At 43.1% G+C, this 24,893-nt stretch overlaps 1 protein-coding gene across 8 annotated transcripts in view; it reads right to left on the bottom strand.

The window, feature by feature from the left end:
- The window catches only part of LOC120916544 (MOB kinase activator 2-like), a 303,463-nt gene that overhangs the window by 168,674 nt on the left and 109,896 nt on the right, over window positions 1-24,893 (bottom strand). For all 8 annotated transcript variants that reach the window (XM_040327592.1, XM_040327590.1, XM_040327588.1 and 5 more), the window contains one exon: window positions 14,709-14,828. In XM_040327592.1, the coding sequence (XP_040183526.1) occupies window positions 14,709-14,746 (38 nt within the window). In that variant the 5' untranslated portion in view covers window positions 14,747-14,828. The remainder of the gene's footprint in view (window positions 1-14,708; window positions 14,829-24,893) is intronic.

The raw sequence follows: 24,893 nt of genomic DNA, 5'->3' as shown, positions 1-24,893 counted from the left end.
CTTTTTAATATCTTTATAAATTATATTGGGTCTTGGATCAAAAGTAACATTTCTGTCTTTGCAGATGACACCAAGCTATGCAGTGGAATAACGTCCTTACAGGATGTCTCCAATTTACAAGCCAACCTCAATGCTCTGTCTAATTGGGCGACTATGTGACAGATGAGGTTTAAGGTTGATAAATGTAAAGTTATGCACTTGGGGGCTAAGAATATACATGCATCATACATGCCCTAGTGAGGGCGAGTACAACTGGGGGAATCCGTAGTGGAGAAGGATCTGGGGATTTTGGTAGATCATAAGCTTAATAATAGCAAGCAAAACCAAGCTGCGGTTTCCAAAGCGAGCAAAGCCCTTTCTTGAGGTATGGACTCCAGAGAGAGATATATAATTTTGCACCTGTTCAAATCATTAGTAAGACCTCATCTGGAATATGCAGTTCAGTTTTGGGCACCAGTTCTCAAAAAAGGATATCGGGGAACTGGAGAAAGTGCAGAGAAGGGCAACCAAACTGATAAGAGGCATGGAGGAGCTCAGCTATGAGGAAAGATTAGAGGAATTGAATTTATTCACTCGAGGAGAATAAGGGGTGTTATGATTAACATGTACAAATATATAAGGGTTCCATATAGTGAACTTGGTGTCGAGTTATTCACTTTACGGTCAACACAGAGGACACGGGGGCACTCTTTACGCCTAGAGGAAAAGAGATGAACATGTGGAATAGACTCTATCCAGAGGTGGTTCTGGCCAGCTCAGTAGATTGCTTTAAGAAAGGTCTGGATACTTTCCTAGATGTACATAATATAACTGAGTACTAACATTTGTAGGTAAAGTTGATCCAGGGAAAAACCGATTGCCTCTCGGGGGATCAGGAAGGATATTTTTCCCCCTGCTATAGCAAATTGGAGCATGCTCTGCTGGGGTTTTTTGCCTTCATCTGGATCAACTGTGGGTATAGAATTGGGTATATGCGATTGTATGATTTTTTTTTTTTTTTATGGTTGAACTAGATGGACTTGTGTCTTGTTTTCAACCTGACTATGTAACCTGTGTGTGTGTATTAACAGGTTTGATTTATACTCCCTAGCAATTCCCATAGCCCATCGATTTTTTTTTTTTTTTACAAAATTATCATATTAGCAGGTTATTTCTCACACATAGCATATGCATACCACTGATTACACCCCAAAACACATTCTGCTATTCCTCCCGAGTATGGCAATACCACATGTGTGAGACTTTTACTCTGCGTGGCCACATACAGAGGCCCAACATGCAGGGAGCACCCAGGCCAATTCTGACATTTCTCTCCTATATGTAAAAATTATAATTTGCTAGAGAATTACATAGAACACCAAAACATTATATATGCTTTTTTAGCAAAGACCCTAGAGAATACAATGGCGGTCATTACAACTTTATCTTGCATGGTATTTGCGCAGCAAATTTTCAAACGCGTTAAAAAAACCCAGTAAAGTTAGCCCAATGTTTTTGCATAATATGAAAGATGAAGTTACGCCGAGTAAATAGATACCTAACATGTCACCCTTCAAAATTGCACACACTCGTGGAATGGCGCTAAACTTCGCTACTTACAAATCCCCATAGGCGATGCTATAAATATTTTTACAGGTTACATGTTTTTAGTTACATGTTTTTAGTTACAGAGGAGGTCTAGGGCCAAAATTATTGCTCTCGCTTTAACATTCGCAGCGATACCTCACATGTATAGCTTGAACACCGTTTTCATATGTTGGCGGGAATTAAGTATGCGGTATGCGTTCGCTTCTGCATGCGAAAACACGGGGACATGGGCACTTTAAAAAAAAAAAAAAAAAAGTATTGCTCATTTTACTTTGACACTTTTTTTCCACAAAAATACATATTTTGATCACTTTTATTCCTATAATAAGGAATGTAAACATCCCTTGTAATAGGAATATAGCATGACAGGTCCTCTTTACAGTGAGATGTGGGGTCAATCTCACCCAAATCTCACCTCTAGGCTGGGAAGACTGAAATAAAAAAAAAAAAATGGTCCCCTCTCCTTTCACACTGTACTGATCGGTACAGAGAAGGGAGGGAGGAACCGGCGTCATTACATGACGCTGGTTTGTTTACAAGTGATCGCTCGGTCATTGGACGGAGCAATCACGTGGTAAACGGCGGCTATCAGCGGCAATTTACCGCGATCCGTGATGCGCCGGGTCTTTTAGGCGTCCTCCCCGAATAACTCTACCGCGCTGTAGATTTATTTTGTCTATAGCGCGGTCGTCAAGTGGTTAAAGTGGTTGTAAACTGCTATGGTAGAATACTCTCTATTACAGTAGTATACAATGTAAAAGGTGTGCGTTTCTGTAATCTAATCGAGTCAAATACCTTCGGTACAGCGCCGCTCAACTGATCTCCCACTGCTCTCCTCTTCACCAGGGTGTCAGCAGGGGATCTGGGCCCCCCTTCCTCTGCAGTGCTCGGAGTGGGGAAGACAGCTTGGGTGGGTCACAGAAGCGTATTTGACACAATTGGATTACAGAAACACACACCTTTTACATTATATACTACTGTAATAGAGAGGATAATAGCATTTTACAACCACTTTTACTCTGTTCACACTGGGGATTTCTGACAGGCAGGGATGTAGAGAAGGCAGCACATTACATGGTTGCCAAAATTAAATAAGACCCGGGCTTATTTTCGGGGAAACACCGTATGCGTGCATGGATACATAGGGGGAGACAAACTGCTGCACACAGAATCGGGTGCAGCTCTAATCTCCCGAGGCAGGTGACTTCCGTTTCCGGGGGCGTGACAGGAGCATGGCGGAGTGAGGGCGCTCGCTAAGAGAGTCTAGCGGAGCCCGAGGAGTGTCCGGAAGGAGAGCGGCAGAGATTGAACCCCCCTCTCCACCCCCCCGTGAGCTGCTAGAGCGTGACGTGCGTGCGTGGTGGCTGTGAGAGAACCGCGAACCGCAAGTCAAACAGCCGTTGTGAGACAGTGGATGTCTCGGCGAGGACGGAGCCCTGGGAGAAGCAACAGGGGAGAAGCCAGCCAGCCCAGCCACGCATATATCACCAGGTATATGACGGTGAGAAGGGGAGAGCAGGTGGAAGCTGGTGACATAAGGAGGCAATCTCTCACGGAAAGCACCCTGAAGGCGGCGGTGATTTCGCCCAGGATACCTAAAGGTACGCCGGTAGAGGTGAGCGCAATACAGATTGGAAGGGTGGTGCCGGTGACAGAACAGGTGGGCGCAGCACAAATCCCAGCAATACCACAAACACTACAAACAGTTCAAATAGACCTAGCAGTGACGCTAGCGGAGGCTGAGATCTGTAATCATCATAATCACCTGGACACAAACACACAACCAGCGATAAAGGCACTGTCTATTTATAACTCTACATCAGGAGCACTACACGTACCCGGGGGGTCTATACAGCTGCCAGTGAGGTCACATATTATACCAGATATGGAGAAAAAGAGTTTTGACCAAGGTAAAGAGAGGCCCCTCCCCCGGGAGGTTGAGCGAGAAGCTTCCCCTGATATACAACAACTCAGTAGACTTATACAGGCCCTACCGACTAAAGAAGATATACAGGAAATAGTAGCAAATACAACAGACATAATGAGGGCGGAGATTGAAGAAGTACGTACAAAAATGTTGATGATGGAACACAAAGTAGGAGGGCTGGAGAAGCAACAAAATTCCACAAATGACAGACTGGTAGCTTTGGAGGAAAAAGTAATGGCCCAACACCAACATATGATTAGGCTGCAGCTATATGCAGAAGAGGCTGACAACAGAAGTAGAAGGAACAATATACGGATTAAGGGGGTACCAGAGCAGCTGGAGGGCCCGGCACTAAGAGGCGGTCACTACTATTTTGAATAAATTACTAAAGAACCCGCCAGATATTCTGCTTGAATTGGACAGAATACACAAAGGGGGTTATCCTCAAAAGAGATACTCCGACTTAACTGCTGTTCAGTCTGTGTGTAACTTTGGAAACGATCCTCAAAAGGCTTTTTCCAAAGTTAGACAGAAGATCCGGCATGTGTAATTGAATTACACTGCCGAATCTTAGGATGCAGTACCGCATCCGCCGCTGGGGGCATTTCGAGTCGAAATGCCGTTGCTAGTATGCAAATTAGCACTTAAGGCGATCCACAAAGCTTTCTAGCTTCCTTTTTGCGCCGTAAGTGTTATTTTGCAAGTGTAAAATTAGGGCTCGTTCTACAAAGTGTAAAGTTAGTCACACCTTGTAAAGGCCCATTCCAGCGACGGCATTTGGTATGCTTTCCCGAGGGAGAACTCCACGTCAATTTGTAAAAACAAAACCGGCATGGGTTCCCCCCCAGGAGCATACCAGGCCCTTAGGTCTGGTATGGGTTGTAAGGGGACCCCCCCTACGCCGAAAAATCGACGTAGGGGGTCCCCCTACAATCCATACCAGACCCGTATCCAAAGCACGCTACCCGGCCAGTCAGGAATGGGAGTGGGGACGAGCGAGCGTCCCCCCCCTCCTGAGCCGTGCCAGGCCGCATGCCCTCAACATGGGGGGGTTGGGTGCTCTGGGGCAGGGGGGCGCACTGCGGGCCCCCCCACCCCAGAGCACCCTGTCCCCATGTTGATGAGGACAGGACCTCTTCCCGACAACCCTTGCCATTGGTTGTCGGGGTCTGCGGGCGGAGGCTTATCGGAATCTGGGAGTCCCCTTTAATAAGGGGGCCCCCAGATACCGGCCCCCCCACCCTAAGTGAATGGATATGGGGTACATCGTACCCCTATCCATTCACCTGGAGGCAAAAAGTAAAAGTTAATAAACACACAACACAAGGCTTTTTAAAATATTTTATTATTCTGCTCCGGACGCCCCCCCTGTCTTCGTTATTAGCTCAATTACCAGGGGGGGCTTCTTCTTCCGCTCTCCGGGGGTCTTCTCCGCTCTCCGGGGGTCTTCTCCGCTCTCCGGGGGGGGTTTCTTCTTCCGCTCTCCGGGGGGGGGGGCTTCTCCGGACTCCGGGGGGGGCTTCTCCGGACTCCGGGGGGGGCTTCTCCGGACTCCGGGGGGGGCTTCTTCCATCTTCTCCCCTCTTCCGCTCTTGACTCGGCGAACCCCGGTTCTTCTGCAGCTCTCCGGTGCCTTCTTCTTCAGCGTCCCATCATGCTCCGGCAGGTACCCACGTGGTGGGTGCACGTGGGTAGGCACCCACCACGTGGGTACCTACCGGAGCATGATGGGACGGTGATGCCTATATAAATGTGATGCAACGCGCGCTTCCATCATTACAGCGACAACAGGCGACGAGGCAACATCGGAAGACCAGAAGACCCTGGCGTCACAGAAGACCGCGCCGGCTGCCTGTTTGAAATCGAGCTAACACACAAACATAGCAGGCAGCCAGCGCTGAAGAAGAAGGCACCGGAGAGCTGCAGAAGAACCGGGGTTCGCCGAGTCAAGAGCGGAAGAGGGGAGAAGATGGAAGAAGCCCCCCGGAGTCCGGAGAAGCCCCCCCCGGAGTCCGGAGAAGCCTCCCCCCGGAGAGCGGAGAAGACCCCCGGAGAGCGGAAGAAGAAGCCCCCCCTGGTAATTGAGCTAATAACGAAGACAGGGGGGGCGTCCGGAGCAGAATAATAAAATATTTTAAAAAGCCTTGTGTTGTGTGTTTATTAACTTTTACTTTTTGCCTCCAGGTGAATGGATAGGGGTACGATGTACCCCATATCCATTCACTTAGGGTGGGGGGCCGGTATCTGGGGGCCCCCTTATTAAAGGGGACTCCCAGATTCCGATAAGCCTCCGCCCGCAGACCCCGACAACCAATGGCAAGGGTTGTCGGGAAGAGGTCCTGTCCTCATCAACATGGGGACAGGGTGCTCTGGGGTGGGGGGGCCCGCAGTGCGCCCCCCTGCCCCAGAGCACCCAACCCCCCCATGTTGAGGGCACGCGGCCTGGCACGGCTCAGGAGGGGGGGGGGCGCTCGCTCGTCCCCACTCCCTTCCTGGCCGGCCGGGTAGCGTGCTTTGGATACGGGTCTGGTATGGATTGTAGGGGGACCCCCTACGTCAATTTTTCGGCGTGGGGGGGTCTCCTTACAACCCATAACAGACCTAAGGGCCTGGTATGCTCCTGGGGGGGGGAACCCATGCCGGTTTTTTCTTTGAAAATTGGCATGGAGTTCTCCCTCAGGAATGCATGCCGCTGTCATTTTTTTTATCCCCCGACGCAACTTTAAGCCGTCGCGATCCTCAAAACTCGGCGTAATGTAACTTCGCGCATGCGCAGTACGGCCGGCGCGGGAGCGCGCCTCATTTAAATGGGACTCGCCCCATTTGAATAGGAACGCCTTGCGCCGGCGGAATTTTAGTTACACAGCCTGAAATTTCTAGATAAGTGCTTTGTGGATCAGGCACTTAGGTAGAAACTTTAAGGCAGTGTAACTTAAATTGGATTTTTTAAGTTACGTCAGGTTTTTGTTGATCTGGCCCAAAGTCCCTACATTTCGACAACCTGATCAGATTAACCCCCGAGACGTGTTGTGCGGGTTTCATTTCTATAGAATCAAGGAGGAGATATTAAGAGCGGCATGGAAAGAGGGCTTGGCAGGGGTCTGGGAGGGTGCTGACATACAGGTATTCCCAGACCTGTGCTGGCAAACAAAATCTAGAAGGCGCATGTTAAAGCCTCTGTTGGACCACATACGAAGTAAAGGAGCCACGTATCCTTTACGTGGGGATTTCCGTTGGCAGTAATTGTGAAAATGTATATGGTGAAATTCCGCGCCTAACTAAAAAACATAAAAGATTATATATATAAAAATATATAAATAATTATAAGTGTATATAGATAAATTATAAGCTGCTCCTCAATAACACAAGTGATATGTGGACATGATAGAATATAAATAGAGGGCGCTAAGCCCATACAAAATAAGTATAGTGCCGTGAAAAAGTATCTGTTTAGCAATAAAATTGCAACATAGATAAAAAAATATATATATAAATAAGTCCCAACAAATTGCAGTCGGCGCTGCACTTGAAACCACACACAGTGAATTCAAAATATGATCAAAAAATAAAACAATGCACAAAGTCCAATTGTATTAATACAGTAGTTCTGTGAAAGAAGAAATGCCACCACCGCTTCTGTGTAATTTTCAATTCCACCCAAGGTGCTTTAGATAAAGTTTGCTCTTACCAGAGCTCGTTGACCCCTTTATTGAAAAAGATGGTCAACTGAGCTTATGCAGGATTGTGCCTGCAACACATGGAGATACGGACAGACCACTTTGCAGATTCAGGAACCTCACACGGGATTGTATGTAAAAGAAGAGAGGCCAGGAAGCCAAATAGCGTGATACCGTTTAATTTAAAATTTTAAAATATACATAAAAAACAGCCAAATGGCTCCTTACATTGGGGGGTGCCCACCCGGCACTGAGGCTGCGGACCTGTCACCGCTCAAAGCGGTTAAAATAGTGGGATTCGCTGGGGAATGGAAGCCGCCGCTCACATGTATAACCAAACGATCTCTCCGACAGTCCAAAGCACGGGGGGTACGTCACGTGACCAAGCTGCCTCCAGGATTAAATTAAACGGTATCACGCTATTTGGCTTCCTGGCCTCTCTTCTTTTACATACAATCCCGTGTGAGGTTCCTGAATCTGCAAAGTGGTCTGTCCGTATCTCCATGTGTTGCAGGCACAATCCTGCATAAGCTCAGTTGACCATCTTTTTCAATAAAGGGGTCAACGAGCTCTGGTAAGAGCAAACTTTATCTAAAGCACCTTGGGTGGAATTGAAAATTACACAGAAGCGGTGGTGGCATTTCTTCTTTCACAGAACTACTGTATTAATACAATTGGACTTTGTGCATTGTTTTATTTTATTTTTTGATCATATTTTGAATTCACTGTGTGTGGTTTCAAGTGCAGCGCCGACTGCAATTTGTTGGGACTTATTTATATATATATTTTTTTATCTATGTTGCAATTTTATTGCCAAACAGATACTTTTTCACGGCACTATACTTATTTTGTATGGGCTTAGCGCCCTCTATTTATATTCTAGTAATTGTGAAAAGGGAAGGAAGGAGTTTCCATCTGAGCGAGCCATCACAGCTACCTACATTTTTTGAATTTTTCAACTCAGACCCAATAGTGGTGTCTAATTGGTTGGACCTACCAATAGCAAAAGGGGTGAGCCCCTAAATGAAATGAATTGGTTAATAATGGAAGTATAGAATACAGACTTGGAGTGATGGTTACTACACCACATAGAATTATTAGGCACAATATCATAGAGTCCCCCAGGGAGAAGAGAAGAGACTGGAAAGACCCCCAATAGAGGCCCTTTTTTATTTTATTTTTTGGGTGTCTCTGCCCCGCCATCTCTCATTTACTTTTTTTCGCCTTCTTCCCATTTTTTGGGATAATGTGTGATTAACTCTCTTCTTCGTTTCAGTATAAATATCTAGATCTGGGAAGTAATGGTGTGAAGTAAATTTGTCTATGGCTATTTGCTGGATTTTTTTTTTCTTCCCAGCTGGACTCAGTACAATGCTAATGCTAATTATTGCTAAATATAATGTTCATTTTTTACTTTAGAGTGAAGTATATATACCCAAGTCTTAGGGGGGGGGGGATGGGATCGAGGAGAGGGGGAGGGGGAAGGAGTGGGGAGGAAGTAGAGTGGAGAGGGAGGTTGGGGAGGGAAGGGAAGGTATGGGAGAGGGATATATATTCTTTTCTTTTTTCTTGGTTAATCACGAGGAAGAGGGGATGGGGCAGAGGGTGAGGGGAGGTAGGGGAATCCTCTTTTTTGTTTACACTAGGGACGAATATGAAGCTTTACTTTTTACCACACATAGTCAAACACTTTAGACTTATAGTACTTTACACAGGTAGTTATTATATAATAAGCGACACTTTTTTATTTAACGGTAGTAGGGCTACATATCTATACACATAGCACATTTAATATTGGAGTTAACACTTAAATATACGACACTATGGATTAGTAAGAGGTCATAATAGGAACCCCCCCTTTTTTTTTTTTTCTTCAGATAGCATAATAATATAATATATATTTTTTCTTTTTTTCTCGTCACTATAATTTTCTTTTCTCTCCCTGGGAGTTGTACAGTGTTTTTTTTTTTTTTTTTTTTTTTTAACTGGGGGGGGGAGGTGGAAGGAGGGAAGGGAGTAAGGAAGAGGGGGACTTAGGAAAAGGAAGCAAGGATTGAAATAGTCAGAAGACCCACATGCTGAACACAAAGAAATACGAAGGGGGGAGAGAGAGGAGGAGATCAAGGGACGAAGAGAGGGTAGAGGGAGATAAGAGGGAACAGATAGGAAGGACTGTATGACTGTCTGAGTAACAAAGAAGTTAGAAATATATTTTTTTTGAGAAAAGATAAGCTTCTTAGGACCTCCCACAATGGGGCCTGCTTGAAGGGGTCCAGGGGGCAATAGTGGTGGGGTTTTCCTTTATTTGTTTAATGTATAATGTACATGATTTATTGCCATACAATAAGCCTGTAGATATTATTGTGATGTTTGCTGGGGAAATGAATCTGTCTCCAAGCTATAGGGGTGCTTTGGGGGGGGGGTGGGGGTTTCCCCCCTTCCTATGTGGGGGCAGGGGGGGACCCAGGGGGGGAATAGATTTATCAAATATTGAAGTGGCACTCACGGATGGGCAGTAGGCGTGACTCTCCGCAATGCTCCTATACTTTTCCCCATTAGAGCGCCTCTCCTCCTGGTGGAGGAAGTCGGAGACGCTCAGGGGTGGGGTTTTTGCATTTTTTTTTCCTTTCCACATTAACCGAGGGTCGGCCCCAATTTAAGGGACACCACGGAGGTGGGAAGTAAGGACTACCCAGATACTCGAACAGAGGACTAGAATCTGGGCTACTGGGGGGGGGGGTTATTATTGTTGTTTCTCTCTCTCTCTCTTCTCCTCGGGGTCTTCCTCTATCTCTCACCCTCTCTCCCCTCCTCTCTGAATCCCGCTGCACGTATCGGAAGCTATAGGAGAGAATACGAGGGGGGTGGAGAGGAAGAGGCAGGATGGATAGATTAAACATTACTACTTATAATGTGAAAGGCTTAAATATCCCAGAAAACAGATCAAAAATAATAATGGAACTAGGGAGACTAAAATCACAAATTGTGTTTCTGCAAGAAAACACACTTTAGGAAAGATAAGATCCCAATGATAAAGAGTCAAACATTTCCAGTAGTGTATATGGGGGCCTCTCAGACTTCAACGGAGTAGCTATTTTGTTAGCTAAAAGTATAAGATGGAAGGAATCAAAAGTAGAGGTCGACGAGGAAGGAAGATTTCTTATGGTAAAGGGGACATTAAACGAGCAAAAGGTCACTCTAGTAAATATCTACCTCCCAAACGAAGACACGGTCTCGGCGCTGGAAAAATTTGCGGAGATTGTAATTCAAAAGAAAGAGGGGGTCTTGATTCTGGGGGGAGATATGAATATGGTCCTAGATCCTAGATTGGACTCCTCTAAGGGATCCTATAATATATCTAATATAAAACTGAGAAAAGCAAGAAAAATACTACAAGACCTACACTTAATAGATACTTGGAGGACGCTACATATTCACGAGAGAGATTACAGTTTCTACTCATCAAAACATAAAACATACACTAGGATAGATTATATATTCTTGGATCAAAGTATATTGTTAAATTTAAGAGAAACTTCAATGGGTTCTTTTTCAACATCAGACCACGCTCCAGTCAGTTGCGCTATTGAGTGGGGAATAGCAGGCCCCAGGGAATGGAACTGGAGGCTCAATGAAACATTAATTAAGGACCCAGAATATGAGGGTAAGATAAAGCAGGAAATAGAAAGGTTTTTTTACACTAAATAAAGATGAAGATACATCACCGTTATGTAATTGGGAGGCGCACAAGTGTTATCTGAGAGGTATCCTCATTTCATTAGGAGCTCAGAGAAAGAGATCTCTCAATGCAAAGTTAGACCTCCTGCTTGGGGAGATCCGAATATTAGAAAATGAACATAAGGGGTCGCAAAAGGTACAGACCGAGGAGAGATTAACGCTCCTACGAGATAAATTAAATCTGATACTCATGGATAAGGCGAAGGCCAATTTAAGTAGATGCCGGAGGGCTTACTATGAATACGGGAACAAACCAAGCAGGATGTTGGCAAACGCATTGAGAGAAACAAGAGCTAAAAATCACATTGAAAAAATAAAAATACAAGGAGATAAATTAGTTAGCTCATCGCAGCTAATAGCAAAAGCCTTTAGAGAATATTATAGTGGACTGTACCAGCTGGAGAGTAAACCTAAAGAGGAGAGGAATCAGAGTAGGGATAAGAGAGTAAAGGAATACGTAAGAGTCAGGCATGTCTAAAATTTCAGAAGAAACTTCTGCCAGTATGGAGGGGCTGATAATGCCAGAGGAACTTTTAGAAGTAATCAAAGAAATGAAACCAGGCAAAGCCCCGGGTCCAGATGGATATACATTACTATACTACAAAACTTTTTTTGAAAAACTGGCACCTAAATTCTTGGAGGCCTTTAATTCATTAAAAGAAGGACGGCCGATGCTCAGAGAAACACTGGGGGCACATATAGCTGCAATTCCCAAGGGAAGGATCCGACATTATGCCCCAGCTACTGACCAATATCCCTATTGAACACAGACAAAGATTTTTTCAAAAATTATTGCTAATAGATTAGTGACTCATATACCCTCCCTAATACACCCAGACCAGGTTGGGTTTACCCCTGGAAGAGAAGAGAGGGAGAATACACAACGAGTGTTAAGCACCATCTATATGTCCCAACTCTATCAAAATCCTCTGGTGTTAATATCAACTGATGCAGAGAAAGCTTTTGATAGGGTGGACTGGGGATTTCTGAGAGCCACACTACAATATATAGGGCTAGGAGGAGGGATGCAAAATTGGATAGCAGGCCTCTATTCATGCCGACGGCAAGGGTAAAAGTGAACGATGTAATGTCCGATTCCTTCCCAATAAGAAATGGGACAAGGCAAGGATGTCCACTCTCTCCGATTATCTTTGTCCTCACCTTAGAACCATTCCTGAGAACCATCTGCGCAAACAGAGATATAAGAGGACTCAGGGTTAAAGGAGTAGAGTACAAAGTCGCTGCATTCGCAGATGATCTGCTATTTTCGTTAACGACCCCAGTATTATCTCTACCATCCCTATTGAAGGAGATAAAGCAATATGGAGATCTTTCCAACTTCAAGGTGAATTATAGCAAATCGGAGGCGATGGGAGTAGAGGTAAATAAGCAGAAGCAGCAGCAATTAGCGTCTAATTTTCCTTTTAGGTGGACAGACTCCCATATACTTTACTTGGGAACAAAGATACCGAAAAACTTAAAAAGAATCTAGGAGTTAAACTTGTACCCCTGGTAAGGCAGATCAAGGCAGATTTCCAACGATGGGACAAGTAAATCTTTACTTGGTTCGGAAGAATTAACATTATAAAAATGAATGTGATGCCAAGACTACTTTATGTATTTCAGACCTTACCGGTAAAGATTCCATCAGGGTTCCTGAGAGATCCAAGAACTAGATTTGCGAAGTTTATCTGGGCAGAAAAAGTACCTAGAATACGGCGGGACATCCTGACGATGCCAAAAGAAAAAAGGAGGGGTGGGTCTCCCTGATCCAATGGGATACCACGATGCCTCCCATATGGCAAGGGTAGTAGAGTGGTGTGCCCATCAGAAGACTAAGCCATGGATCCTCAAGGAGCAAAAAATCACGAACATTCCCTTGGAGGGATTGACGTGGATCCAAGAGGTAGATATCCCACAAGAGGTGAAAAAACATCCTACAATAGGAGCCACATTACGAGTCATGAAAAAGATATTTAAGAGAACCAAACTCTCGGAACACCCAAGTCCACCATTACCGGTGCTGGGTAATCCTAGATTTCAGGTTGGCCTCACAGATTTACATTTTAACAATCTAAGACGTTCAGGAATGAGCAGGCTAATACATTTTGAAGATGAGAACCGAAGGATGAGTGGGGGAGAAATGGAAGAGGTATTCAGCAGGGAATTGGATCTAATGAGACTAAATCAATTAAAAACAGCTATTAGAGCAATGAATCCACAAGGTAAAGTGGCTAGAGAACTTTCAAGATACAAGGAATTATGCCTGAAGGGTGAATCGCTGAGACATGGCCTGTCGTTAATGTATACCCTTTTGGGAGAGGCAGTAGCCCCAAAAGAATTACCATTTATACAAGCTTGGGAAACAGAATTGGGGATTAAACTTTCAGAGACACAGAAAACGTGAATCTTCGAATTTTACACACAAAGCCTCTCTTGCTACTAGATATCAGGAGGTGGGTTATAAGATCTTAACTAGATGGTACAAAACCCCTGTCGCACTAAAAACGGATATTCCCTGAATTATCCGACCATTGTTGGCGCTGCGGGGAAGGGGTGGGTACCATGCTACATGTATTTTGGGAGTGTGTAAAGTTGAAAGATTTTTGGAGAATGATCCCTGACACGGTAAAAGATTACAGAGGTGGATCTGGGAGATAATCCTGCTACTTATTTACTATTTGACTTCCCAATCTCCCTGGCAAAGTTTAAAAATTCCCTGATTAGACATCTACTGACAGCAGCAAGGGCATGCATCCCAATTCTGTGGAAAAGCACATCTATACCGACCGACAACAATGGCTAGTTAGAGTAACAGAAATTCAGCAGATGGAGAACCTGACGATGGGTATAAGAGAACAAGAGGAGAAGTATAGACAGGTGTGGACCCCATATATAAGATTTAGAGAATGAGACCTCTGAGGGGGGAGATGGGGGAGGGGAGGGGAGGGGGAGGGGCCGGGAGAGTTTTTTTTTTTTTTTTTGGGGGAGGAGTGGGAGGAAAGAGGGATTTAGAAGGAAAAGTAGACTTGGGGGGAACAGGGAGCTTACTATGATATAGCTATAAACAGTGGATATGAAGGTAGATTCATGAAATCCTGATAAGAGGCACAACGATTAATGAGAAAATGTTTAAAGGAAAGTGTTAAATTGTGTACAGTTAAAGTTAGCTATATATGTTTGTACAAGGAGAAATTAAGTGTGGAAAAAAAAACATCTAAAATAAAGAATTTATAAATCTCAAAGGGAAAGGAAAAATAAAAAATAAAAAAAATAAATCATCATCAAGGAGGCATCTGATCAGTCTCACATTAATGCAGTAAGACAATGGGGGTTATTTACGAAAAGGGAAAAATACACTTTGCACTCTGTCTCTGTAGATCTGAGGGGGACATGCAAGGAAAATAAAAAACATAATTTTTGCTTGCACATGATTGAATGATAATCGGGTGCAGCTGTGCATAGTAACTAGTCAGGATTTAGGTTTTATTGTCATAGGTTAATTGAACAAGCTCGATTTAGAAGCGTATTGGTTACTATGCACAGCTGCACCAGATTCTGTGGGCACCAGTTTTAGTAAATCTCCCCATAGGCTTTTATTGAGATGTGTTCAGGGGTTTAGGCAAAAAGCGGCAAAAGCCCCAAAATCTTCCGCTTAGAAGCAGCAGTGTGCACAAGGCCTTCATGTAGTAAAGTAGTTAGGAACTAAACATACAGATATTGAGTAGGCTTCTATATGCATAAAAGAATAAAAATGAAAAAAATATACAGATACTTACTGTTTGCCAAGTAATTTTCCAACTGCTTGGAACACCATTTTGCCTCTGGTTTCACGTCACTTCAGTCTTCAGACAGATGTTCAAGCGGAATGCAGCTTCTTCAGTAGTTTGTACTGAAACCTGATGTTCAATTTGAAAAATAAAATAAAAAAAGCTGTGAGGGATTAGTTTCACTGGCATGGTTTGTAGATTAGCATTGTGAATCGCAATAGTGTTAACAGTAGTAGATCAATTGCACCTTGGGCCCTGGTCTGCTTCTGATTCATGTAACCCCCCACTAGTTTCACGAGATCATGCATAGGGGGGTAGGCTGCACAATTAATTGTTAAAAAAAAATCATGATCTCGATTCAACCCCCCTCATGGTCTCTACTGCAGAGTAATCCCGATTCTTTCATGTCATGCCTTGTACAAATGATCGGATTTTCCGCCCGGATAAACTGGACGGAATTCCGTTCAAGCTGTCATGCATACACCAATTTCCGACCGTCAAGAACGCGGCGACGTTTAACACTATGATGACCCGAGAAAAATTAAGTTCAATGCTTCCGAGCATACGTCGACTTGATTCTGTTTTTTTTCCCTACAGACGAGCGGAATTTCCGATAGAAGTTTTTCCGACGAAAAAAAAAAAAAAAAAAAAAGAGAACATGTTCTCTTTCTAAATTGCGACGGAAAAAAGTCATATGGGGCACACACACGGTCGGAATATCCGATGAAATAATTCCGGCTGACTTTTTTCATCGGAAATTCCCATCGTGTGTACAACGCATAACAAGTGTAGATTATATATACATATATAAAAATAAAAAAAGTACTGCAGCGCTAATATGATTAAATAAGGAAAAAAATAAATAAAAAATAACCAAAATGATAAAGCTGCATACATAAAAAAGGTGCTAAACCAGTGAAAAAAATTGGACAAATGGGGATGAATGCGCTAAATCAACCCTTGCTATTGTACAGTACACATCAAGTGTAATACAAATTATATATATATATATATATATATATATATATATATATATATATATATATATATATATATATATATATATATAAAATGTATGTATGTATGTATGTATGTATGTATGCATGCATGCATGCATATGTAAACAAATGTCATGCAATTCAAATGAAACAAAATACAAAAACAAAAAAGTCCACAAAACATATATAAAGTGCACTTACTTGTGCATCAGTGCAAACACTGTGAAGTAAAAAAAACACCAGGTAAAAGCAGCAAGAAACGAACCATTGACAGTTCCAGCATGTAGACTGACTTAAAGGGTCACTAAAAGGAATATTTTTTATAGCTTACTGCAGTCCTGGTTTCATGTCCTCATTGTTCGTTTTTGTTCTGAAGTTGCTGTAATTCTTCTCTGTTCTGGACACTTCCTGGTTGTCTGTTTCCTGATGAAAAAAGTCATGGGAGCTTCTCTCTGTGGTCACTAACGTGCTCGCCCCCATCCTATGGACTACAGCAGTGCGTCAGGCATTTTCCTGTGCTTTGTTTTCCTGTTGTCATCTATGGCTCTGTATGGCTGTGTGGGTGGGTTTCAAAGCATGAATAGTAATCGTTGGGCGGTATAGTGGGAGGTATAGTGGTCGGTTTGGTTTATTCATAAACCGTGGACGAGCTCTCGTGCCCATTTTTTTTAAACTGCGGATGCGCGATGCGCAAAGGATACTGGGAAATGTAGTTCAATGCACTACGGCGACGTCAATCACACGAACGAGCGCCAAGAATCAGGAAATTAAAAGAAGAAACGAAACTCGAAACCACAGGTATGTTATATGATAGAATTAAATCACTTTTTGAGCATTTTTTAAAGAAATGATTAAACTATTCTGTCTGTATTCATTGCAGACAGACATTTTAGCCAAATAATTTTTATTTTCCTTTACAACTCCTTTAATAATAGAGAGCACCTGTGATATGCTCAGCACTTCACCATACCTCCCATCCACAGTCCAATACCGCCACTTGCTGATTCAAAAAAATGCCAGCTCATAGAGATGGGAGAGAAAAAAAACAAAAGAAAATGCTCATAGTGTAGTATGGCCGAGAAAAAAAAAACAGAGATTGTGGACTAATAGAGAAACCACACTCACGAATCCTCTACACATAGGCAGCCTGTAGGTATCTACAGGCTGCCTATGTGTAGAGGATTTGTGAGTGTGGTTTCTCTATTAGTCCACAATCTCTGTTTTTTTTCTCGGCCATACTACACTATGAGCATTTTCTTTTGTTTTTTTCAGTGTGGCGATCTCCTCATGTGGATGTATTTCCGTCTATCGCGTCACTGGGGAGAAGCCTACGTGACGCGATCAACGGAAATACATTTGCATGAGGACATCGCCACACTGAGCTGTATCTACAGGCTATGTGTAGAGGATTCGTGAGTGTGGTTTCTCTATCAGTCCACAATCTGTTTTTTCTCGGCCATACTACACTATGAGCATTTTCCTTTGTTTTTTTTCTCTCCCGTCTCTATGAGCTGGCTTTCTGAATCAGCAAGTGGCAGTATTGGACTGTGGATGGGAGGTATGGTGAAGTGCTGAGCATATCACAGGAGCTCTCTATTATTAAGTCAGTCTACATGCTGGAACTGTGAATGGTTCGTTTATTGCTGCTTTTACCTGGTGTTTTTCACTTCACAGTGTTTGCACTGATGCACAAGTGCACTTCATATGTTTGTGGACTTTTTTTGTTTTTGTATTTTGTTTCATTTGAACATCTGAGTGTTAACACATTATATACACTTGGTGTGTACTGTACAATAGCAAGGGTTGATTTAGCGCTTTCATAACAAGTGTAGAGACTTCTCTGCCCACTCAGCTGTCAAAAGAAAAACATCAGGGCAGTCTGCCAAGTTTTTAACATTGTCCATGCTAGTAGATAACTAGAAACATTGTAACTCTTCCTTCTTAGATCAAAGGGATAAGCTTCTGTATGTAAATGCAGGAAGTTTAACCACTTAAAGTCTAAACCTTTTTCTGACACTTGTTTCTTTCAAAGTTAAAATCAGTATTTTTTGCTAGAAAATTAAATTGGAACCCCCAAACATTATACACATATATTTTTTTAGCAGAGACCCTGGGGAATAAAATTGAGATTGTTGCAATATTTTATGTCACACTGTATTTGCACAGTGGTCTTTCAAATGCAATTTTTTGGGGAAAAAATACACTTCAATGAATAAAAAAAAAAAAAAAACGGTAAAGTTAGCCCAATTTTTCTTTTTAATGTGAAAGATGTTACGCCGCAAGAATCGTGAGAGAATCGTGATCTATCTTCTAAGCAAAATATTTGGTATTCTCATTTTAGACAGAATCGTGCAGCTCTAATAGGGGTCCGGTTGAGTTTTACTTCTAATGCGCATTTCTGGAGTATTTAAAAAAAACAGTGCTTTTCCCCCCAGAGATATAACAATAAACTATTCCAGAACAGCACTGTTCCAGACCAAATAGACTAAAGATAGAATAAGGGATATTTTTAAATAAATCTCTTGTCTATAGTGCAAGACCATAAAAACCTGATTATCAAATCACCAACTGTAAGAAAACAACACTTCTAATGCCACGTACATGCGGTCGTTTTTTGTGATGAAATAAAACGTCATTTAAAATGATAGTGTGTGGGCTTCACATCGTTTTCCATCTTCTAAAAAATGTCGTTTTTTGTCTCGTAAAAAATGTTTGTGTGGGCTAAAATTACGTTTTAAACCCGCGCATGCTCAGAAGCAAGTTATGAGACGGGAGCGCTCGTTCTGGTAAAACCAACGTTCAGAATGGAGTAAGCACATTCTTTAAGTTTCAAATTATTGAAGAAAAGAATGCGCTGCATTACACAATGCTTTTAAATGCTACACTAAAATCCTCATTTGTTGCTGCTGATATTGTTACATATGTGACAGGAAGTCAGGTAAATATGTGGGTGTTGTCACGGACGGGACATACATTTCTGCCTTGTTAGACAATACACTAATTGTTATTAGGCGTCGGCTGAAAAATTTAGCCAGGAAAGGTTTGAGGCCGTTGAAAAACTTCAGCTGTTCAGAATGAGGCAATTAAGGCCTCTATAAGTAGTCCAAAGGATTACCACTAATTGGCTGCATCATTCCTGAGGCTTTGTGAGTAGGAGAGCAGCACTGAAGGAGGTGAGGAAAGGATTGATTTTTCTGCGTGATAAAAAAATCAAAAGACTATTGTTTTCTGCTGTATGACCAGCACTGTCTGCCCAGCGCTAGGCTGAGCCAGACTCCATAGATAGGTTCCTGTGTGGAAGGTAGATGCCCAGAGTGGCTAGGGTTTATTTTATGTTTGATTTTGTTTATGCTGTTTGGATGCTTGCAATTGTTTTCCAGACAGATGGAAAAATAAACCAAAAACGTTGTTTTCAACCGTCTTCGACTGCCAGTCTGTATAAATTCAGTGTGTGGTGAACCCATCCAAGGGGTCACACACCCCGCTACCGAGCTAACCCCTTACACATAGTTATGACAAGCTTTTTACTTTATTATTTATTGTTATTTAATGTTTTGTTTTGGTGTTGTGTTTTTTAGGCAGATCTCCATCTCCAAAAAAAAAATCTATTTTAAATATTGTTATGTAGCTATTTTTGGGGGGAATTAATTTGCTAATATTTTAAACGGCTTTATTTTTTTTGGAGTGTGTGAAGTTACCACAACAACATCATTATTTATGAGAAATTACCCACAAGAAGGTTGTTGTCCCTTGTTAATTTTAAAATGTTTGTTTTTGAAATGTGTCTGCCTACTCACTACCGATCTCTCTATTCCCCAAAAAATACCCATGGTCAAATTTTGCACGCAAACCAAAAAAAAACGTTTATTCTGGTCTAATAAAAAATAAAAATAAACACTGCTGGCAAACTAAAAACAAACTTAATAAAAACAAAGAAGCCAAGGAAGGCAGCACTGGAGAGCGTGCTTGCATTTGTAAAGACAAGGGTCCACCAAGCCAACAATCAAGGCTGTGAGTCCAAAAAAAAAATCCATTAGGGGCACCATCTCATCGCTTGGACTTGGTAGTCTTCTTCCCTGCAGTCTTCCCTGCAGACCGAGTCCTCGGAGGCTGGGTTCCTGGAGGCGAGGTTGTGGCAGGAGCCAGAGCAGGCTCAGGAAGAGGAGGAGCAGGAGAAGGAGCAGCAAGTACAGGAGAAGCAATCCGCACAATGTCGTCATCGAGCTGCCCCAGTGTGGCCATGTTTATGGCCTTAAAGATGAGGGTTTCACAGCGCACACGCTGGCCCTGCTCCAGATTATGGAGCTTGGCTGCAATGAGCACTGCAAAACCCTCTGCTTCTCTGGGTGGCTCTCGGATGGCCGCAGTTGCTTCGCGAAGCAGGCCCTGGGTCTCCTCCTCCATTTGGATAAGCCTCCTGGCCCTTTTCCCGGGAGTGCGGAGACGAGGGATCCGGGAGATTGCATCACCCTGGCGTGCCTCCTGTCTCCCACTGGGGCCCGCCACCTCCTGGCTCCGAATGGGCTCTGCCACCTCCTGCCTTGCAGTTGTACCTGCCTGCCTCCCCCTGGCTCCCTGTGGGGCCTGCCTCCTCCTGGCTTTGCTCTGTCTGTGTATAAAAAAAAGGGACATAGTTTATTTGTTGTCTTCATACATCACACACATTTTTAAACATGACAGATGTAAATTGAATGCCAATATATATTAAACACAGGGCCGCCATCCAGAATTATGGGGCCCCTTACACAGCTTCAGACATGGGCCCCCTGGAGCAGGGGGGGTTTGCTGCCGCCTGAAATAGAGAAGCGGGGGGCCTTTACCCAAAATAGAAACTTAGTAAAAAAAAATATTTAACAAAAAAATGATTACCAAAAATGGGGGTTGACATCCGGGGCCCCTTCCAGGTGTATTGCCTGTACCCCCCTGATGGCGTAACAGAAAATTACACACAATCATTCTGACCCCTGCATTTTTCAATCTTGTCCCCATCATGTTTTGCCACTACTGTCTATTGATATGTTCAACACTTTTTGTTCAATCCTTTTAAATTTGGAACACTAGTAACATCAATTTTACATCGATATTATACTTTGATTCCCCAAAATTGTTAGCAAAATGCAATACATGGCTCACAATCTGTGTCCTCCAGAAACTCTTGCTCTTCCTCCGAGGTTGGCTGCTCTTGCCTGCAGGGAAGACTGGAGGATTGACTGCAGGGAAGACGGGAACGATCTCTTGGGGGAAGGGTAGACAGGGATGGCCTGGCCTCAATGTGGTCGTCCAGGAACTGCAGCTGACCATAGTACCACAGGTTTGGCTTGTAGATGCTGTCAGCTGCAGCCCCAGATCTCATCCCCGTTGGGTCCTGTAGGTGCCCCTAATGGAATTGATTTTTTGTTTCACAGTGTCGTTGTGGCGTTGGGGACCCTTGTCTTTACAAATGCAAGCAGGGTCTCCTTTGCTTTCTTCCTGGCTTCTTTGTTTTTATTTTGTTTGTTTTTAGTTTGCCACAGTACAGGAAGTTCCTTACATCTTTGTATAAATTCTGTCAGGAAATCTGGGTCTTTGATGGCCTCCATTATTACTTTTAAGTCCAAATTAAAATAAAAAACCTAATGGTCAGTCAAGCCACTTCTACCAATAAGCTTTAACACCATATCTAGCCCACAAACTCATCCACTGATCACTAATAACGTCAAAAATATAGTTACGTACCGTCGTATGACATGATCGTTACTTCACAGTCTGTGGAAGAAGGCGGAACGCCACTTTCACCCACGTCGTATCCCTTTACACACTGCGCACGCGTGACGCTCCGCACGTTACACCACCCCTGACGTTCGGTCTCGTCCTTTCCCCGCCCCTTTTCTCTTGTTTAATGAGGATCAACTATGGAGGACATGCAAACTATGGCAAACTCTAGCCAGGAGGCAGGCCAGGCCCAAGCAGACAGAAGAACCAGGCGGAGGTACAAGGCCTCAAACATGTCCTTTCAGGAGATGGTGGAGATGTTGACCATCTTAAGGAGGGAGGACTATGATGCCAAACATGGCCCTCACAGGTATCCCAACAAAGTGAAGGCCGAAATAATTCAGAAAGTAGTCACGAGTCTCCACCAGAAATTTGGGGAACGCAGGACCAAGGAGCAACTCAGGAAAAGGTGGTCTGACCTGAAGTTGAGAGAGCCAGAGCAACTGGAGAGGATAAAAAAAAGTGTCATTAGAAGAAGCAAGTAATTTTCCTGTGTAATAATTATTTTGGTTTGTTCTTTGTGGCATGTGTTTTTTCTTTCAGGTTGTACTGTATGTATTTTATGTTTGTGGGCACAATAATTGGTCGTCGCACTCGTCGTTCATTCGATGACTTAATAATAAAAGACGATCTTGTGAGAAATGGCATCATGCCTAGTTCGCATGGCCAAATGGGAGTTTAGACACAGTATCAGACAAAAAGATCGTCTTTTTATTATTTCTGATCGAACGAATGAACGACGACTCCTACAACCAATTATTGTGCCCACAAACACACATTTTTTTTGTTTTATGTGAAATCAACTGTGGAATTAATGTAGATGTGTTCCCAACAATTTTTTAATAAAAAAAAAAAAGAAAAAGAAAAAAAGTAAAAGGAGTCTGCTCAGCAGTTGGTTACACATGTGGACTCAGTAGCACAATTGTTGGCCACAAGAACAACCTATTTAGGGTGTCACACAGAGGTGAGGTGATCCAGTGGATACTTGGTTAGCTTCCATGTAGAAAACTAGACCAAATATCCAAAGAATTTAAAGAGCTTTGGGAATGCCTACAATTCTGTGTTCTGCGTAGAAGGGTTGTTAAAACCAACAATAGTCCCACCATCTGTAAAAACAATGATTTATATTCCTCTTTCAGGCCTCTAATCTTTTTAAATCATGTTTCCCTTTTCTTCAATCACGTAGGGAGCAATCAAGCGTCAAGGCAGGAGCACCAAAACACACAAGCCACACCCCCGCGGGATGTTGACGAAGGGAAACCTGCCACCACATCCGGTAAAGTATCATATACCACAGCTTCAGGAAATCTAGATGTAGGTCTACATAATTTTAATACATGGTTTGGTCCCACATTTCAGGAGCTATTCGTGCTGGTGACGGATTTGACACGTATAGTGCCCAGCTGTTGATTGCAGAAGTGTTGTCCTGCAGGTCAGAGATTGAAGACATCCGTCTTGCTTCAAGGGAGATTCGAGAGAAAACCAAAAGGGTGGAACAAAAGCTCAAAAATTTGATCGATGTTCTGGGGAGGGTTTGAAATATGTTTTTAGATGGTTTTATTTTTGTTTGCTTGCATGTTTTTTACTTAAAGGGTCACTAAAGGATTTTTTTTTATAGCTAAATAGCTTCCTTTACTTTACTGCAGTCCTGGTTTCATGTCCTCATTGTCCGTTTTTGCTTTGATGTTGCTCTAAATCCTCTCTGTTCTGGACACTTCCTTGTTGTCCATTTCCTGATCACCACAGTACTGGGAGATTTCTCACTGTGGTGCCTAATCAAGGAGGTGTGATTACTGTGTGTAAAACTAAACTGGATTGATGCTGAGGAGTTTTAGACAAAGTATCACTGCCCTCTATTGGCTCACTGCCCTCTATTGGCTCTCTGTACATCAGAGAACGAGGAAACAACAGCAAAAACGAAACTAAACTGCAGGCACATTATATAATCGATTTTTAATCATTTTTAAAAGGAATCAGTTAACTATTATGTCTCTATACCCTGTAAACAGTAATTTCAGCTACCCTTTAAAAACATTTATGTCTTAAAATTTGAAAAACCTGATTTTATATGTAAACTTGATTGTATATATGTTAAAAAATAAACATATTTGGATACTCAAAACGGTGTGGCTTGTTCTTATATCAATGCTGACTAATAAAATAACTCTCGATTTGTGGTGGTAACATTGACAATGATGGGTATTTAGTACATCCACAAAACATGGCACTATGATAACCTAGGAGAAAGCTACAATAAACACAAATTATAAATTACTAAAATAAAAAATATAAATAGACTGTTTCTTGCAGAAAATAAAAGATTTTATTCAGCCAAGAGCTGGCATTGGAATGGCCCCCCTTCCCATAAAATAATTGACATATGTTTGCCGCACAGCACGTGCGCTTTGGGGGGCCAAGCCTGTATGGCTAGCCTCACGGGCCGCCACTGGAGCTACATCAACTGCCTCATCAGGCAATACTGTTAAATAGGTCGAAGAATGTCTTGAGAAAGTTATGCAAAATACAGCAACATACGATTATATGGTTCCACTTGTATTCTGCCAAGTTTATGGCGGTCAAAAATAAATGAAATCGGCTGGCCATGATGCCAAAAGCATTCTCAAACACCCGTCTGGCTCTGGCCAGCCTATAATTAAAAACCCTCCTCTCAGGGGTGAGGGTGCGTTGGGGGGAAATGGCCTCATGAGGTGGGGACCCAAGCCAAACGCCTCATCTGCAACAAATACGAAGGGCAGCCCCGTTTCGTTCTCCTCCACAGGTGGCAATCCAAGGTCCTCCGACTGAAGCCGTTGGGCGAACTCGGTCTGAGCAAAGACCTCAGGGTCTGACATCCGGACATTTTTCTCAACATCCAGGTACAAAAACTCATAACTGGCAGACACCACCACCATCAGCACGACGCTGTGGAACCCCTTGTAATTTAAATAATGGGATCCGGAATGGGGTGGTGGCACGATGCGGACGTGCTCGCCATCAATGGCTTCTCCGCAGTTTGGAAAGTCCCAACGCTGCGAGAAGTCCGCTGCCACAGTCTACAGTTCCCCACCACGCCACAGGAATGGCAAAGAAAAAGAAAAAAGTATATCAAACGAACATTGCCAACAGAATATCACAAAACATTCTGAGATCCTAAAAAAAAGGAGATCATTAATTTCAAGTATTATTTTAAGAGCCAGAAATAATAAAGGGATCACTAAGCAGATTAATCACCCCCTCTGATCGCCAAAAAAACAGCTTATGGGGAGGGGGGGGCCAAGATGAGTTAGTGACCTCAAAAACCACCCCAAAAAAAATATATGTGAATTATACATTTAAAAAAAAAAAAATAGGGGGGGGGGGGGTGTTTGTGGACTAGAATGGAGGCCAAAAGAAAAGGGGGGATATAGGGACACACAAAATGCAGCACTACAATGGAGGCCAAAAA

Source organism: Rana temporaria, chromosome 10, assembly GCF_905171775.1.
Source record: "Rana temporaria chromosome 10, aRanTem1.1, whole genome shotgun sequence".
Taxonomy (NCBI): domain Eukaryota; kingdom Metazoa; phylum Chordata; class Amphibia; order Anura; family Ranidae; genus Rana; species Rana temporaria.
This window is presented reverse-complemented; position numbering and strand designations above follow the sequence as displayed.